General features: G+C 38.3%; 1 protein-coding gene across 7 annotated transcripts in view; it reads left to right on the top strand.

Moving 5' to 3' along the window:
- The window catches only part of SLAIN1 (SLAIN family member 1), an 82,109-nt gene that overhangs the window by 51,579 nt on the left and 12,991 nt on the right, over positions 1 to 17,539 (top strand). For all 7 annotated transcript variants that reach the window (XM_089303536.1, XM_089303535.1, XM_008260074.5 and 4 more), the window contains one exon: positions 6,770 to 6,925. In XM_089303536.1, the coding sequence (XP_089159662.1) occupies positions 6,770 to 6,925 (156 nt within the window). The remainder of the gene's footprint in view (positions 1 to 6,769; positions 6,926 to 17,539) is intronic.

Below are 17,539 nucleotides of genomic sequence, written 5' to 3'. Positions count from 1 at the left end.
GCAGTGCTGGCCTCCCATAATGGGTGCTGGTTCAAGTCCCAGCTGCTCCACTTCTGATCCAGCTCTCTGCTGTGGCCTGGAAAAGCAATACAAGATGGCCCAAGTCCTTGGGCCCTTGCACCCGCGTGGGAGACCCAGAGGAGGCTCCTGGCTTCGGATTGGCACAGGTCCAGCCATTGCTGCCATCTGGGTAGTGAACCAGCAGACGGAAGACCTTTCTCTCTCTCTCTGACTCTCCTTCTCTCTCTGTGTAACTCTGACTTTCAAGTAATACATAAATTTTTTTTTTTTTTTAAAGATTTATCTGTTTACTGAGAGAGAGAGAGAGAGAATGTCTTCGATACACTGGCTCACTCCCCCAATGAACACAACAGATGGGGTTGGGTCAGGCTGCAGCCAGGAGCCTGGAACTCCATCCAGGTCCCCCATGTAGGTGGCAGGGGCCTTAAAACTCGGGCCATCTTCCACTGCCTTCTCAGGCTCAGCAGAGAGCTGAACTGGAAGTGGAGCGGCTGGGAGTTGAACTGGCATTCCTACTGGACAGGTGGTGGCTTAACCCACTGTGCCACAGTGGCAGTCCCCTGGACATCACTTCTGACTGACTCGCTCAGTGATGGAGAGCACAGGCTCTGGGGTCCAAAAGCCCCCGAGTTCCAGTCATCTCCTGTCATTCAGCCTTTCACATGGAAGTTTCTCAGGTCTGTAAGCTTTGGTTTTTTTATCTGTAAAATGTGAAAAAATAATACCTATTGCTTAGAACACAGGTATAATTTTACTCCGAACTATCTAGTCTGCATTCTCCCAACCTAAGTACAAGGAACAAATGAAATACTGAATGTTACATTGTACGGGGTGGATGTACTGAATAAAAGTTGTTCCCCCATTCCATGTCGTTTTTCTGTTAAACTTAACATATGGTTCAAATACCCAAACTTTCATTTGTTGCCACAAAATGTCATTGGGACAAAGTTGTGAATAAGAATGGTAATGTTGAACTATTTATCTAATATTTTTTCTAAATTGTCTCAATAATACAGATAGGAGAAAATAGTTGTTAATTCATTGATCTGTTTAAAATAATTGAAAATAAGGTCCACATATGTTTATTGACTGCTTTCATTGTAGCTAACTTGGCTGTAAGCAAAAGAGATGGCTCATTACAGTTGTTGACATATTTCTGAGAGTCCTCAGATTAAGAGGAGCATGTTTAGGATACTTTGTCAGATATCAAAAATGACTAAATCTTGTACAATCTTCTTGTAGTTTCTAGGGTGTGGCTGGATTTGTCAGTAGCTAGATCTAGCTGTTGGCTCTTTTGTTCCTAAAGCTTCCCTTTATTTACCAACTCATGTAAAATCTTCAGTCTATTCCTCTAGTTTCATGTTGCATGTCAGTCCTTGAAAACTGATCTTTCTGACAACAGAAATAATTCATTACTTTTGATTCTATGAACTTTAAGATATGTGTTTATTAATACATTTTGAATTGTATGACAGTAAGTGTACTTTTTTAGATGGTCTGGGACAATGAGATTACAGTTTAGCTCCCAGAGGAATCTTGTCCTAAATATTTACATTTGCAAAACTTTATTTTTCAGAGCAGATTTCAGAATTAAAACTTTGAAGTTGACTTGGTGCTTAAAAAGTTTGGTTTTAGAGGCTGATGCATGCACATTAAGATTAGAGACATAGCAACCCAGTATAATACATGAACCTTGACTGGATTGTGCTTGGGCAGGAAATTTATGGAAGACATTCTTGAAACAAATTGGAAAAATTTGGAAAAATTTTTATGGATTATGATACTCAATTTATATGTGAAGATGATATAATTCTACCAAACTTTCCTTATTTTTAGGAAATCCACATACTTTTAAAGTGTTAAGATGTCTTTATCCTTTATATTATTTAAAGAAAACAAATGTGTACATTTGGATGAATTAAATTTGGCAACAGGAAATAACCAACTGGTAGATGTATGTGAAAAGCATACAGGTGTTCATGACACTATTTTCAACATTCTCTCTCTCTCTCTCTCCCTCTCTCCCTCTCTCTATATATATATACACACACACTATATATATATAAATATATATAATATATAAACTTTTATAGTAAACAATTGGAGAGAAAGCTCAATTTTTAAAATTAATAGCAGTTAATGTCTGTCTGCCTTCTTGCTGCTTAAAAGTACACATAATGAAGGTAATTTATTCTCATACTCACTTAGGTTCACTTTTTCACACCAGTTTTTGTTAAACTCAGGATCTAGATGTAGGCTGTAAGACTATCTGTTTTCTTATAATTCTTCTACGCACCCTCTGCCAATACATGCATGCATAATATTTATTGAATGTATTAAATATCTGCTGCCTGAAAATAGGAACTTTAGTAGGAAATTGGGAACATGAAACATGATTATGAAGGATAGATCTCAAAGAGACACAGTATTCCCCTGTTACATATAGTTTCGTTTTCCAGCATTTCAGTTACACAGTCAACTGTGGTCCAAAAATAGTAACTGGGAAAATTCCAGAAAAAATTTCATAAATCTTAAATAGCTTTAATGATAGGATATTGTTATAGTTCCACTTTATTGTTAATCTCCTATCATGCCTATTTGTAAATTAAACTTTATTGTATGTATATAAAATATAGCATATGAAGGGACTTCAGTTTATGGGGAAATGAAATTAAAAGATAAAAATTTAAACTTTATTTCTCAACATAATCTGTTAAGTTCAAGATATTTTGTCAGTGATAATACCATCATTTACTCCATCTCTAAAGAACTATGTCTTTTTTTTTTTTTTTTTTTTTTTTTTTTTTTTGACAGGCAGAGTGGACAGTGAGAGAGAGAGACAGAGAGAGAAAGGTCTTCCTTTGCCGCTGGTTCACCCTCCAATGGCCGCCGCTGCAGCCGGCGCACCGCGCTGATCCTGGCAGGAGCCAGGAGCCAGGTGCTTTTCCTGGTCTCCCATGGGGTGCAGGGCCCAAGCACCTGGGCCATCCTCCACTGCACTCCCTGGCCATAGCAGAGAGCTGGCCTGGAAGAGGGGCAACCGGGACAGAATCCGGCGCCCCAACCGGGACTAGAACCCGGTGTGCCGGCGCCGCAAGGTGGAGGATTAGCCTATTGAGCCACGGCGCCGGCAAGAACTATGTCTTGGGAAATTAAACCATCTAAGTGTAGTCTTTGTTATATTATTAATTGAAAAAAATGAGAGCCCTTTACGGTTTTTTTTTTTTTTTTAAAGATTAGTTAACAAGTCAGTCAAATCAGGACTATAAATTTAGGAGATGATTTCTTAATGATTTTACATTAAAACTCCTGAAAAATTCCCTTGTTTGAGAGGAAGGAACAGGAGCATTGTTGTGGAGCCTTTTTTGGTAAAACTTTCCTGGGCATTGTTCTGCTAAAGCATTGGCTAATTTCTCAAAACATGCTCCTAATAAATTGTTCATCTCAAAGCTAACAAGCAGAAAGCTGTGAGAATTCCAGAACACTTCTGCCAGGACTTGTGCTCCTGATCCGTGGGGTTTGCTTTTGCTTTGATCAGACTGCTTCCACCTCTTGCTGTCCTTTGCTTTGATTCTGTTTTGATTTCAGGATTGTACTGGCCATGCTCAATTTCTGCTCCTATTATAATTTTTGGAAGAAAGATTTCCTGACATTGATTCCATGTGTTGTTAACTTACATTGAAGGCTTTGCTCTTGTCTGCAGCTGATCTGGGCACAACAATTTTGGCCTCCATGGAGCAAAAAATTTGCTGTTTTGGTTTTCTAGTGAAAATAGTGTTAGCTGAAACAATTGCAATGCCTGTGGTGTTGGTTATTATTTCTGCTGTTACTTACCAGTCCTTTTCAATTAGGGCAGAGGCAAGTTTTATTTTTCTTAAATTGATGGAAATGATCTGTGGGTTTCACCTTCAGTGTTGTCTTGTCTTATCTTAGGCTGAGTTATCCAATTGTAAATTGCTGATTTTTGGGGCATTGTTTTTGTTGATCTAGCATTAGTGATTCTCCATGCTTCTACCCAAGCTTCACCATAGATTTGATGTTTAATCTTGCTCAATTTTAGCAGGAGTTTTGTTGCTCTGATCTTTTTAAACCCTCTTACCCTTCTTGGATCCTCAAACTAGATCCTTTTCAGACATGTTCTAGTAAGTCAGTGTGAGTTAATTTTGGTACATGCAGTTCTGAAATTCATGCGTGCATCTCATACTAAGCATTTTCTGTGAGCTTCTTGAAGACTCCCTCATATCCACGTATAGAGTTTGTCTCTAGCTCTGATTTCATTCATCCCCTGGTTATCTTGAAACATCCCTGGTGGATAAGAGGGGACAACCACTGTAATGAGGAAAATAGTTAAGAAATCTATCTAATAGTAACAGTATTGGAGTGTTACTATTCTGGGAATATGCAGAGAGTATGGAAATGTGTGAATTGTAGATACCTCAGCCATAATTTATATAGAAAGAATCACCACAATAGAAGTTTTAACATGAGTAGGAGTTAGCATAGTGGAAAGAATACTCTTTTCTGGTCTTCTATCATAGCTCTCTACAAATTCTTCTTATACTTGTTATGTAAGTACATGTATTATACTTGTCTAATTTTTGCCTTCCCTAGACCACTGCATAGGGGTGAAAATTGCTGGATAGGACGGCAACTAATGGGACTAAGTATAATAGAACAAGGACAGTAGGTGGTGGGGAGAAGGAGGATTTAGCTTTGCCCTTGAATGCATTCTGAATTAGTATTCAGTATTCTGATTTTGCTTGAAAGAAAAAGACCATGTCTTGAATGTCCTCATTTGTTATTTCAGTGTCTTGGGGTATATATATTAAAAGATAAAAATATTTTATAGACTTGGAGAAGCAGAAGAAAATATTAGATATTACAGTGATTTGTGATCCTACAGAGTCCAACATTATCTTTCAGAATGTTCTTTAATCTTTATTTCTTTCATTTGAGAAATACTAAACTTAATTTAAAGTTTAAATTTTAGTTTTTCTCCTTAGGATCAGTAATGGAAAGAGAAGATTGAGAAACACAGTCTAGACTCTAAGTACAGTACTCTTGGGACTATACCTGTGTTATATACTATAGCATCTCTAACATTTAGAGTGCGTGTGTGTATGTTTGTGTATATACATTCACTACAGCAGGTATGTACCATGTAGTGTCTCCAACATCTTAATTAGTACATACACAGTAAGTAGTTCTTCCTTTGTTCTTTCATTCCTTCTACAGATTGGGAAAGAGTGTCCAAGTGGAAGGACCATCATGCTCATGGGTACAAGAAGATACCCCCTATTGTTGTTGTGCAGCTGAGTGGCAGCAGTTGAGGGGTGACAGGGGATAAAGCTAGAGCCATAGCCTTACCTTGAGGGCCTAAGCCAGGTCATGCTCAGGAGTTTGGGCTTTCAGATGAAGGTGAGGGGGCGAAATAGGAGTTGGAGGGATGTAAGCAAGGGGATGAGTTTGTACTCCAGGTAAAGTGGAACCGACTGTATGCATGATGGATTGAAGGAACATGACAGGTGTATAGAGACCAGTTAAGAGGATCTTGAGAATATGGGTGATAAATGATGAGGTCTGAAGGAGGTGGTAATGGAAATTCATTACATATTTATAAGGCAGAATAGTCTAGTGTGAAAAGGAAAGGTAACTCTTAGGAGACTTCCCAGACTTGCTGAACAGCTGGGTAAATAATACAGGAGTGGCAGAGCATGAAGGGGCAAAAGAAATGAATCCAGTTTTATACTTGAACAAGTTTTGGCTTAATATTCATATATGGCCTTTATTCTTTGAGCTTGAGTGACCTGATGTAGGTATTTTAATTTAGGGGAGGAGTGTGTTAATAAAGGCAGGATTATCTTGTCTAGTAGTCTTGCAGCTGATTGCCAATCTTGACATCGAGATCTGTGTATGCCTCTCTGCTGCCCCTTGGTGGCAGAAGATATACTTAACCAGGAGAAAGAAATTGCAGCATTCCTTTTGTGTCTGTCTCCAAATATCTGGTAACATACTAATTTCCCAGGAGTTAATGTGTGATAAGTGGATATCTTAGGCCAACTCAAGTTGGAATTCTGTTTGTTCCATTTTCATAGGCTAGTGTAAGAATCGGTAAGTATTGGTTTTGATTCTTTTAGAATTTTTTAAATAAGTATGCAATTTAGTTTCTAGAGTCTAAAAGAATTAAATGGCAGTAAGATTTCTTTCTAACTTTTAAAAATAACAAATATGAGCTAGTTGTCGCTAGTCTCTGTAGGACATTTCTTTAACAATAGTCTATTGGATAGAACTGTTCTTGTTGGGGAATGGTTCTCATATAGGAGGATAACTGTTAGCTTATTCATGACTCACATTAGAAGTTTCATTTTTTATTGAACAAAATGTAGTTTTTGATTTCTAAAAGGTAATGTTTTATTTGGCATAGTATTTTTTTTAAAAGATTTATTTGGAAGGGATACAGAGAGAAAAAACTTCTATCTGTGGATTCACTCCCCAGATAGCCACAATGGCCAGGCCAAAGGCAAGAGCTTTATCCAGGTCTCCCACATGGGTGGTAGGGGCCCAAGTACTTGGGCCATCTTCTCTGCTTTTCCCAGGCTATTAGTAGGAAACTGGATCAGAATTGGAGCATCTGGGACATGAACTGGTGCCCGTATGGGCTGCCAGTGTCACAGGCAGCACCTTTACCTGCTGCCCCACCTCGGCAGCCTGGCAGTTTTTAACTTAGTGAAATTCTTTCCTCTTCCAGATAAGCTCCGGAGAAGTATGCCTAATCTAGCCCGGATGCCAAGTACAACGGCTGTCAGTAGCAATGTGAGCTCTCCAGTCACTGTGCGAAACAGTCAGAGTTTTGACTCAAGCCTACACGGAGCTGGAAACGGACTTTCAAGAATACAGTCTTGTAGTAAGTATATAGAGATTTCTCATTTTTAGATCACTTTGAATTAGTTGTAATACCATCACGAAGACAATTTACTACCCCCTTCTTTATTTACAAGCACACTAAAGCACACTTGTTTCCTTTCTTTATAACCTGTTTCTCTGTGTTTCACCATTTACAGTTGAGCAAGATGAGGGTGCTGGAAAAAGTCCATGGAATGTAGAATTAAAAGATTAATTTATTTTGGTGCAATACATGTTTGAAGAATGGATGGTTGGCTCAGTGGTTAAAACACTGTTTGATATGTCTCATATCTGAGTACCTGGCTCAAGTTCTGGCCCTGCTGCTGATTCCAGCTTCCTCCTAATGTGTACCCTGGGAAGCAGCAGATGACTCAGATACCTGGGTCCCTACCTCCCATTTGGGAGACCCATATTGAGTTCTAGGCTCATGGCTTTGGCTTGACTTTCAACCAGGGGAAGGAAGATCTCTGTCTCTCTGCCTTTTAATTAAAGTGAAGGTAAATAAAAATCCAAAAGAAATTGAAATCCATGCATACAATGAAAAAACTGTTCATGGGTTTAAAAAAATTCTTGCACCAAAATAAACTTCTCTTTTCATTCCATTTCTCCACAGACTTGAAGTACTCTTGTATCTTCACCAGTGCCTATACTTCCAACGAATGGTAGTAGAAAATGACATAGAGTTCTTTCTATTGAAGGATAGCAACAGAAGTAATGCATGGCAGTTAGTTTTCCACTGGTCTTACAAAGACAACCTTTCTCCTTGGCAGATCCTCCTGTTTTTGGTATCTACCTGATGCCTTTACTCTGAAGAAACACATCATTTTGCTCTTGTTTTTCACCAGTCTATTTTTTATTCCTTCCAAATGAAGTTACATTTGAGTGTGCATGATGTAGAAGGAAAAATACAGGTTTATTCCAAGGCCTAAATTTAGGTCTCTTCTTAATCTCTTTCTGGTTCTTAATTTCTCATTTATAAAATTGGGATGATGCCTATTAGTTAAAAAAAATTTGTTATCTGTTTCTTGTAAAAATCAAAGGCAGTCACTTATCTTTATGTAAGAAAGATAGTAGAGCTCTATTCCTGCATAACTCTTTGGTGTTTTCATATCAAAGGAAATTGACTGGAATTTCATTGAGTCTATGGAGCATTTTTGTGACTCTTAACAATATTAAGGTTTCTAATACAATAATATGAAATAGTCTTTCATTGAAGGTTTCTTTAATGTCTCAACAATATTTGGCAGCTTTCTTTATAGAGGTTTTCTATTTCTAAGTTAAATTTACTCCTGGATAGTTTTTATGTTTTTATAAGTAGCATTTTTTTTTCACATTTTAGTTTCTACTACTTTGTTGGTATTTAGAGTACAGTTGGGTTTTATATTTTGATAATATATCCAGCAACTTTGCTAAACTCATTTATCTTAATAGTTACGGAATTTTATATATATATATCCAACATACTGAGTGCATGTAATCACCAAAACATGTTTAAGAATGTTCATAACTCCAATTCCAGAAATAACCCAGCAAGGCATCATAAAAATAGTGGTGTTTGTACAATGGAATACTACACAGAAATACAGCAGCATGGATGAATCTCCTGACAAAATGTTGACTGAGAGAAGATAGATGAAAATGAGGACATACTATATAATTCAACTTCAATGAAGTTCAAAATAGAAATAACCAGTCTGTAGTGATAAAAGTGAGAATAACAGTTAACACTGGGAAGTATTGCATGGGAGGAGAAATGAGAAATCCTTGTGAGGTGCTTTGGTGTATTTTACATCTTGGTGGAGAGTGGCTCCATGAATTTGTTCACTTTGAAAGTTGATAGAACTGTAGACTTAAGATTTACCTTAAAAAGAAGTTGAGCCAAATTCATATAGACTTCTTAAAAATTAAGACTTTTTTTTTTTTTTTTTAGCACTTTGAGGTTTACAGGAAAATTGAGTAGAATGTACATGGAAGGCTCATATAACTCACTATCACTACTCACCCAGGTTCCCCTATTAATATATTGCATTAGTGTAGTAGACTTGATACAGTTGATGGATTAACACATTGAGATTTACATGGTTAAAAAAAAATAACTTAAGGAATTGTAGAACTTGTCAACCAAGAGAAATTTACTATGTCCAAAGCTAAATGGAAACAGACCAAAGGCAGAATCTTACATAGACTTTGTTTTTGTTTAAAAATTTTGACTGCACTTTTGAGAGATCTTCAAAAGGTACATGGAAACTGTGTGTTATGAAAACACTTTGCATGGATTTCAGATTTTTTTCCATCAAAATGATAAACTCCTATTAACTTATAATATGTCTGAACAGGGTCTAGTTTGAGGAACTAAGAAGGATAAGACATCAGTTTGAAAACAGCCTTTATGAGAGCAACATGAATACTGCTAAAAGTCAAGGAAGAGCAAACATCAACTTTATGGTGAAGCTTGGGTGGAAGAATGGAATCACTGATGCTTTAGGAAGTGTTGATGAGGACAAGGCCCAGAGCAGCAGTTTACAAATCACTTCTTTGAAGAAGGGATGGCATGGAAGATGGCTCAACACAGGTGCCCAGCATCCTCTCCTCTTCCACAGAGATGAACCAAAGCAACAAATAAGTAGCTTCGTTTCAAGGTGAGTGCTTGAAGAAGAGCACCTGAACTCAGTAAGAGACCAGCAGGACATAGTAGGACCCAGAGAGCTGAGATGGCAGCATGGACAGAGGAACAAAGCCAACAGACGACTAAGACCCTGGCCCAGTGGCTGGGAATTCCCTATTGCAGGGACAAGGGTAAAGGGCAGAGCCTCAGTGGAGCACATCAGTATGAACACCTTGAGTGGGCCCTCCTAGCCAAGGGAGGAAGCCACGATCACCATAGTGTAAACGCCCAGTAGGAAGAGCTGTGTGGGGATCTCACACTTTCATTCAGAGAAGAATTGCTATTGTCTTCCAGTGTGTACCAGCCTGAGAGAGGAGTCACTGCCCTGGGAGGAAGATGCCCTTGAATATCCCTGTCCTTGACATTCTACCACACTAGTGGAAAAAAAAGACTGCAGTCTCATGTATCCAGATGGAGCCAGCAGAGCACTGGTGACCCTAGCACACTAGCCCATACAGTGCTCTGCACTACAGGGTACATGGGATGCAGAACAGCAGGGGTCCTGCCCTTAGAACCCTAGAAGTAGGGGTGCCTGCCTGCCCTCTCAGACATGAGGCCCCTATACCCTTCATTACTTTTCACTCTGCCACCTGAGTCATTACTCTGTGCCATTGGGAACTTTGCTCATCAGTATTGCATGTCAGGGTTCCTGTGACCCTAGCCTGATCTGCGTACTGCTGCTCAGAACTGCATTTTACCTCTTCCTGCTTGCAGCACCACTGCCACTCTTCTGGCTTTGGTCTTCACATGGACAGTAGTTCAGGATATGCACACCTTTAGGCTAGTGTGCCCTACCTAAGGTGTCAGCGTAACTCCCATAGCTCTGACCCTTAAGCCAGTAGAGCAGGCACCAGCAGTGCCTGTCTGAATGCTCCTGAGCCTCTGGCTTCTCCCTTGGGCAGTAGCGAGGGGGCCTGTGAACCCAGCCAATTCCCAGTGCCAATTCTGCTCTGTCAGCTCTAGCTCCTGAGCTGGTATCTGCATGCCTGGCCTACTTGAGGTGCTACCAGGGCCTGCTCCCAGCACCAGCAGGCAACACCTGCGATGCCACTCTGTCCCTCAGCAGGTAGGTGGGGGACCTTATGTCAGGGATCCAAACAAATGTGGGCCCTAGAAGAGCCCCAAATCCCTAGATTCCTACCTACCTCCACCATTGAATACAGTGAAGGAAGATATAGGGAGACTGCACTGTGGCATGCAAGTGGAACTAGATCCAAAACAGCCTTGCAAATTAACACCCAAAGGCACACATTCAGGGACAGGCATTTGGTTCATGAAACCGACCTTTTAAAAGCAATAGAAACAATAAATCTGCCAGATGCACAAACATCAATGTAGGGACTTGAGAAATATGAAGAAGCAAGGCAATATAACTCCCTTAAAGGAACACAGCAACATTTTAATATCAGACTACAAAGACTGATGAAATGCCTAAGAAATCAAATGAGTGATTATAATCAGAGCTACATGACAATACAAACAGATGAATGAGATTTTGAAATTAATGCATAATGTGAATAAGAAATTCAGCAAAGAGGGATCTTAATGAATCAAACAAATTTTAGACATGAAGAACTCATTAGGTCAAATGAAAAGTTGAGTTCAAAATCTTAAGAGGAAAAGCTTAGAGGCTTAGAAAAACCTATTCAGTGAAATAATAGTTGAAAATTTCCCCAATCTGAAGAAATGAGTGGACCTCTAAGTTTAGAGGGTCCCATAGGCTGCCCAATAGACATGATAGGAAAAGAATCTCACATGGACTGTTCAAATCCCAAAAGTACAACACAGAATTCTGAAATTTGCAAGAGGAAAGAGTGAGATCACTTTGAAGAGAAACTGCTGGGGCTGACTTTGTGACCTAACATGTTGCTTCCCTTGCCAACATCCTGATTGGGTGCCTGTTCATGTCCTGGCTGCCATTATTCTGAGCCAGCTCCCTGCTAACGTGCCTGGATAAACTGCAAAAGATGGGCCAAGTGCTTATGCCACTGCACCCTCGTGGGAGATCAAATGAAGCTCCTGGCTTCAGCCTGGCCCAGCCCCGGCCATTGCAGCCATCTGGGGAGTGAACTAGCAGATGGAAGATCTCTTTCCCTCCCTGCTGTTATGTAACCGACTGTCAAATAAGTCTTAAATAACAAAAACCCTCCATTAGTGTTAATTTTTGAACAGAAGCATTACAGGCCAAGAGGGGATTTGATGATACACTCCTGGTTCTGAAAGAAAAAAACTACTGACCCAGACTTTATTCAGCACAGCTGTCTTTCCTAAATGAAGAAATACTTTCTAATATGAGCAGAAACTAGAAGAACTTATAGCCACAAAGACTAGCCTTATAAAAGATGCTTAAGGGTGTTCTACATACAGAAACAAACAGAACTTTCAACATGAAAATATTTACAAGTTTGAAACCTGTTAGAAAGGTAACAAAAGGTGTTCTGGATAAACAAAAATTGAAAAGACAGTACTGAGCCATTATTTATCAATAACTTTGAAAGTAAATAGACTAAATTCACCAACTATAAATGGATAAAAAAAAAGACCCAATGATGTCCTTCCTACAAGAAGCTGACTTCACAAGCAAAGACACACACAGACTCAAAGTCAAAGGGTGGAAAATAATATTCCATGCAGGGGAAACAAAGTGGGAGTTGCTATACTTGTATGAAATAGAATTTAAGGCAAAACTTGGAAAAAGAGAAAAAGTTGCTGTATCATGGTCAGGGTATCAGTTCAACAAATACGTATGATTGTAAATGTGTATGCATCTGATGCCAGAGAGCCCAATTTTATAAAGCAAAGTTTTAACTCTAAAGTGGTAACAATGAGGAGCCTTTGCTCCACCTTCATCAACAGAAAGATGCAGAGTAAAAAATAAAATCAAACATTAGAGTTAACCTACACTAAACAAAATGGACCTGGCTTTTCCAGAACATTCCATCTAATATCCTATACATTCTCTTCATCTACACATGGAACAATTTTGAGGACAGAGCACATACTAGGTCACAAAAAAGTCTCAACAAATAAAAGCTAAAATTATGTAGCTTTCACAATGCCATTGTAATAAAACAGGAAATTAATAGTGAAAAACTAGAAATTATGCAAATACATGGGGACTGAACTACATGCTCCTGAATGAATTGGTCATTGAAGAAATTAAAAGTTTTAAAATTCCTTAAGACAAATGGAAACACAACAAATCAAAACTTAGGCAATGGAACAAAAGTTCTAAGAGGGAAGTTTATAGTAATAAATGCCTACATTAAAAAAAACAAACCCAATAGTATACTTTAAGCTCTTAAACAAGACCAAAACTCAAAATGGGAGTGGGGGGAGGAGAAATAATATCAATGTAGAATCAAATGAATTAGAAACTAATTAGTTAGAATTTTGAAAAAAATCAAGCTTTAGCTAGACCAACTAAGAAAAAGCAAATTACAGATGAAAAGGGGGATATTACAAAGGAACTGTGGATATATAAAACATTATTAAGGACTTATGAATTATATACCAAGAAGTTGAAAAATCTAGAAGATAATTCTTTGCTACATATAGCTTACCAAAATTGAACTAAATGTATAGAACCTAAACTAAGAATTTTATTAAATCTATAATAAAAATCTAACAAAAGCTCACAGCCACCTGAGTTTACCACTGCATTTAAGCTACATTTACAGAAGAATGAGTTCCAGTTGTTATACTATTCCAAAAAAACTGAAAAAATTAGAACCCTAAAAAACTCATTCCTTGAAACCAGCATTTTGTTGCTTCCCTAACCTTTGATGAACATAGTTAAAAAAAAGTTCAGAGCAGAATAGTAGCAAATAAAATTCAACAACACATTGTTCACCCTGGCCAAGCGATATTTTCCTGGAGATGCAGGAATGGTGGTAAAGCATATACAAATCAGTAAACAGAATACATGAATAGAATGAAGAATAAAAACATTTCATTAGATGCAGAAAAATCATTAGATAAAACAGTATTGATTTATGATAAAAACCTTGAACAAATTGTGTGTAGAAGTGACATCCCTTAACATAATAAAGGCTGTATATGACAGATCCACAACCAACATCTTATTGAATGGGAAGAAGCTGAAAACATTTCCTTTAAGATGTAGAACCAGACAAGGGTGTACACTCTGATTGCTCTTATTATGATGCTAAAGTTTTAGAGCCATTGGACCAGAGGTAGAAGGAAAAGGAATATGAATTGGAAATATTTTTTTTTTCCTTTTCTTAGATGACAATGTATTATGTATACATATAGAAATTGAAAGATTCTACCAAAAGACTATTAGGGCGGATGTATAATTGAGTAAACTTACAGGATATAAAATCAGCATGCAAAAACCAGCATTTTTATATAGCAGTAATGAACTTGCTGAAAAGCATTTGGAAGAGGAGTCCTATTCACGATAGCTACAAATGCTACCATGGAATAAATATAAGCGAGAGTATGAAAAACGTGTACAGTGAAAATTACCAAACAGTAGTGAAAGAAATTGAATACAAACAATGGAAAGGCTTTCCAATTTCATATCTTGGTATAATAAAATATCCATACTACCCAACATAATTTACAGGTTCGCATACAAACAAAATAGACCAGTGGAACCCAGTATCTCAGAAATGAATCCATTCATCAGAACCAAAAGGTATTGACAAAACTGGATATCCATGGTCAGAAGACTGAATTGAGGCCTCCTCACTAACTTCCCCCAACTTCGCACTAAAAAGTCATATCCAGATGGATCCAAGATCTAGCCATAATACCTGAAACCAGGCAATGGAAGAAAATAGAAGCTTTAAGCACATTGGCATAGACAATGCCTTTTTGGATAAGAATCCCAGACAACAAATGCAAAATAGGATTGCATCAAACTGAGATGCTTCTGCACAGCAAAGGAAACAGCAAGAGAAGACAGCTGAAAAAAAATGACAAATATTTGCAAACTATTCATCTGATAAAGCATTAATGTCCAGAATATACAAGGAATTAAACAGTCCAGCTAAGAAGTAGAATAGGATCTGAATAGACATTTTTCAAAAGAAAAAAATTGCCAACCAATGAGTGAATAAAAAGTACTCAGCATTTCTGTCCATGAAGGGAATGTCTGTCAAAACCACGGTGAAGTATCATCTCATTCCCATTAGAGTGGCCAAGTATATAGAAAACGCCAAAAATAATAAATACTTGCAAGGGCATGGACAAAAGAATACTATGATGTCCTATTGTTGGGAAGGCAAATTCGTATAGCTGTTATGGAGAACAGTGTGAACGTTGCTCAAAAAAACAGCGCTACCTTGTGACCCAACTATCCCATTTCTGGATATCTATCCAAAAGATCTGTAATTGGCTTATGAAAAAGTAGCTGCACTCCCATGTTTATTGCAGCACTATTCCCAATAGTTAAACCACAATATTAAATCAATCTTGATGTATGTTGATGGATGAATGGATAAAGAAAATGTGGTACATAGAGTATTTTTGAGCCATAAAAATGGAATCCTGACATTTGGAACGAAATGGATTGAACTGGAGATTGTAATTTTAAGTGAAGAAATATACCAAACAGATAAATACTGCATGTCGTCTCACATGTGGGTGTTAGAACATACAAATCTGTGTATACATGTACATTTTCCATTAAAGAATAGTAATTCCTAGAGGCTGAGAAGGGTGAGGTAGCTTGAATAATGGTAACAAAATATCCTGATGAAAGTGGGTTCTGCTGTTCTGCAGAAGAGTGGGTTCATGATGATAAATTCTGTATAAAGTAGAAGAGAAGAATTAGCTCCAAATATAAAGAAAATGAAATGGAAATCCTAATTGCTTGGTGTGATGGGTTTGTGCTTTGTATATATGTTGAGATATTGTACTGTATGTTGCAAAACATACACGGATTACATGTTAGTCCAAAATTTAAAAGAGGTGATAGTGTTGAAGATTAAGCCCATAGTGACAGACATCTATATTTATGAGGAAGAAGTATATCTTGCTCATGCCTTAATTGAATATAATAAACAATTAACAGCAGAAACAGTAGTGAACACCAGAGACATCTTAACTGGTTCAGAGGACATAATTTTCACTGAAAAATTAGTATACTATGTTCTGCAGAGTGCCAAAATTGTTCTCTTATCAGCTGGAGATGAGCAGAGTTTTCAATGAAAATCTTAAACACACGGAGTTATGATCCTGAAGTGTTTTTTCCAACAGTTATAACAGGAGATGAAATGTGGCTTCATCAGTACAATTTTTAAGACAAAGTACAAATAAAACAATGGCTTCCAAGAGCAAGAGAAAAATCCTGCCAAAGCGGATTCATTAAGATCCAAGGCCATGGCAACAGATTTTGAGATGCTTAAGGTGTATTGCTTGTTGACTTCTTGGAGGACCAATGAATGATAACCCTGCATATTCTGAGAGCATTTTGGGAAAGCTAGCCAGAGCTTAGCAGGAAAATGACAAGGAAAGCTCCTTCAGAGGTCTGTCCACCATGACACTATTACTGTGGGGAGCAGGGTCCGTCTCCCGCAACATGGCGTGGTGTCCGGGAGACAAATAAGTACTGAGACTGTGGACTGAAACTAACTCTATGCGTCTGATCTCCCACCATATGGCGCTGAGAGGGAGTAAACAAATCTTACACAGCTGCTTCCTCAATTAGCTGATTCCTGATCCAACCTCTGATTGGAGGAAAGCGACGTGCTAGGCACGCGGGCAGCGGAGCATGGATTGGTGGGAGAGGACTATAAAAGGGGGAGACAGACAACATGCAGGGCCCCCCTGAGAGAGTCGGTTGGAGAGCTCGTTGGTGCCGCTCCTCCGCGAAAGCGGGGGAGTGGCGGGGGCCGCTCCTCCACGGAGGCGGGGGAGCGGGCAGCAAATCCAGGAAGGACCAGGCAAAGAAAACAGGTCCGGTGTCGTTCTCCTCCAAGCCCGCGGAGGAGCGACATATTGCAGCTCATTTTTCATCTTAGATGGGCAGTTTTGCATGAATTTTGATGGGAAGTCATTAGGTATCTACTTTATCATCCGGATTTGGCTCCTTCTGCCTTTTGTTTTTCTCAAAAATAAATCTTTAAAGTGCACCTGTATTTCTTCAGTTAATGTCAAAATGATTGCATTGACATGGTTAAATTCCCAGGATCCTTGGTTGTTTAGGGATAGATTTCATGTTGGGAAATTTTAAAAATTTTAAGGTGAACAAGCTTTATGTATTTCATGTATGCAGACTTAGGAGCCTGTTAATACTTCCCATCCTACCCTCTCTCCTGCTCATGCTGCCAAACTCCGTCTTCCTTCCTTTCCAATTCCTTCCTTTAATTTTTACAATGATCTATTCTCAGTCTATTTTATACTCATAAGATTATAGAATGTTTCTTCTATATCCAACTTGCTTAGAGTTTTCATGAAAGGGTGGTGTATTTTGTCAATTGCTTTCTCTGCATCTATTAAGATAATCATATGGTTTTTGTTCTTCAATTTGTTAATGTGATATATCACATTGATTTGCACATGTTGAACCATCACTGTATCCCAGAGATAAATCCCAGTTGGTCTGGGTGAATGATCTTTCTGATGTCTTGTTGGATTCGATTGGCTGGATTTTTGTCGAGAATTTTTGCTTCTATGTTCATCAGGGAAATTGGTCTGTAGTTCTCTTTCTCAGTTGTAACTTTTTTCAGGTTTGGGAATTAATGTGATACTGGATTCATAGAAAGAATTTGGGAGGATTCCCTCCCCTTCAATTGTCTTGAGTAGCTTGAGAAGAATTGGGGTTAATTCTTTAAATGTCTGGTAGAATTCAGCAGTGAAGCCATCCGGTTCTGGGCTTTTCTTTGTTGGGAGGATCTTTATTACTGACTGAATTTCTGTCTTGGTTATGGGTCTGTTTAGGTTTTCTCTATTCTCATGGCTCAATGTAAGTAGGTTGTC

Source organism: Oryctolagus cuniculus, chromosome 9, assembly GCF_051225735.1.
Source record: "Oryctolagus cuniculus isolate XC-2025 breed Fujian yellow rabbit chromosome 9, ASM5122573v1, whole genome shotgun sequence".
Lineage (NCBI taxonomy): Eukaryota > Metazoa > Chordata > Mammalia > Lagomorpha > Leporidae > Oryctolagus > Oryctolagus cuniculus.
The sequence above is the reverse complement of the archived record's forward strand: the minus strand, read 5'-3'. Positions and strand labels throughout refer to the sequence as shown.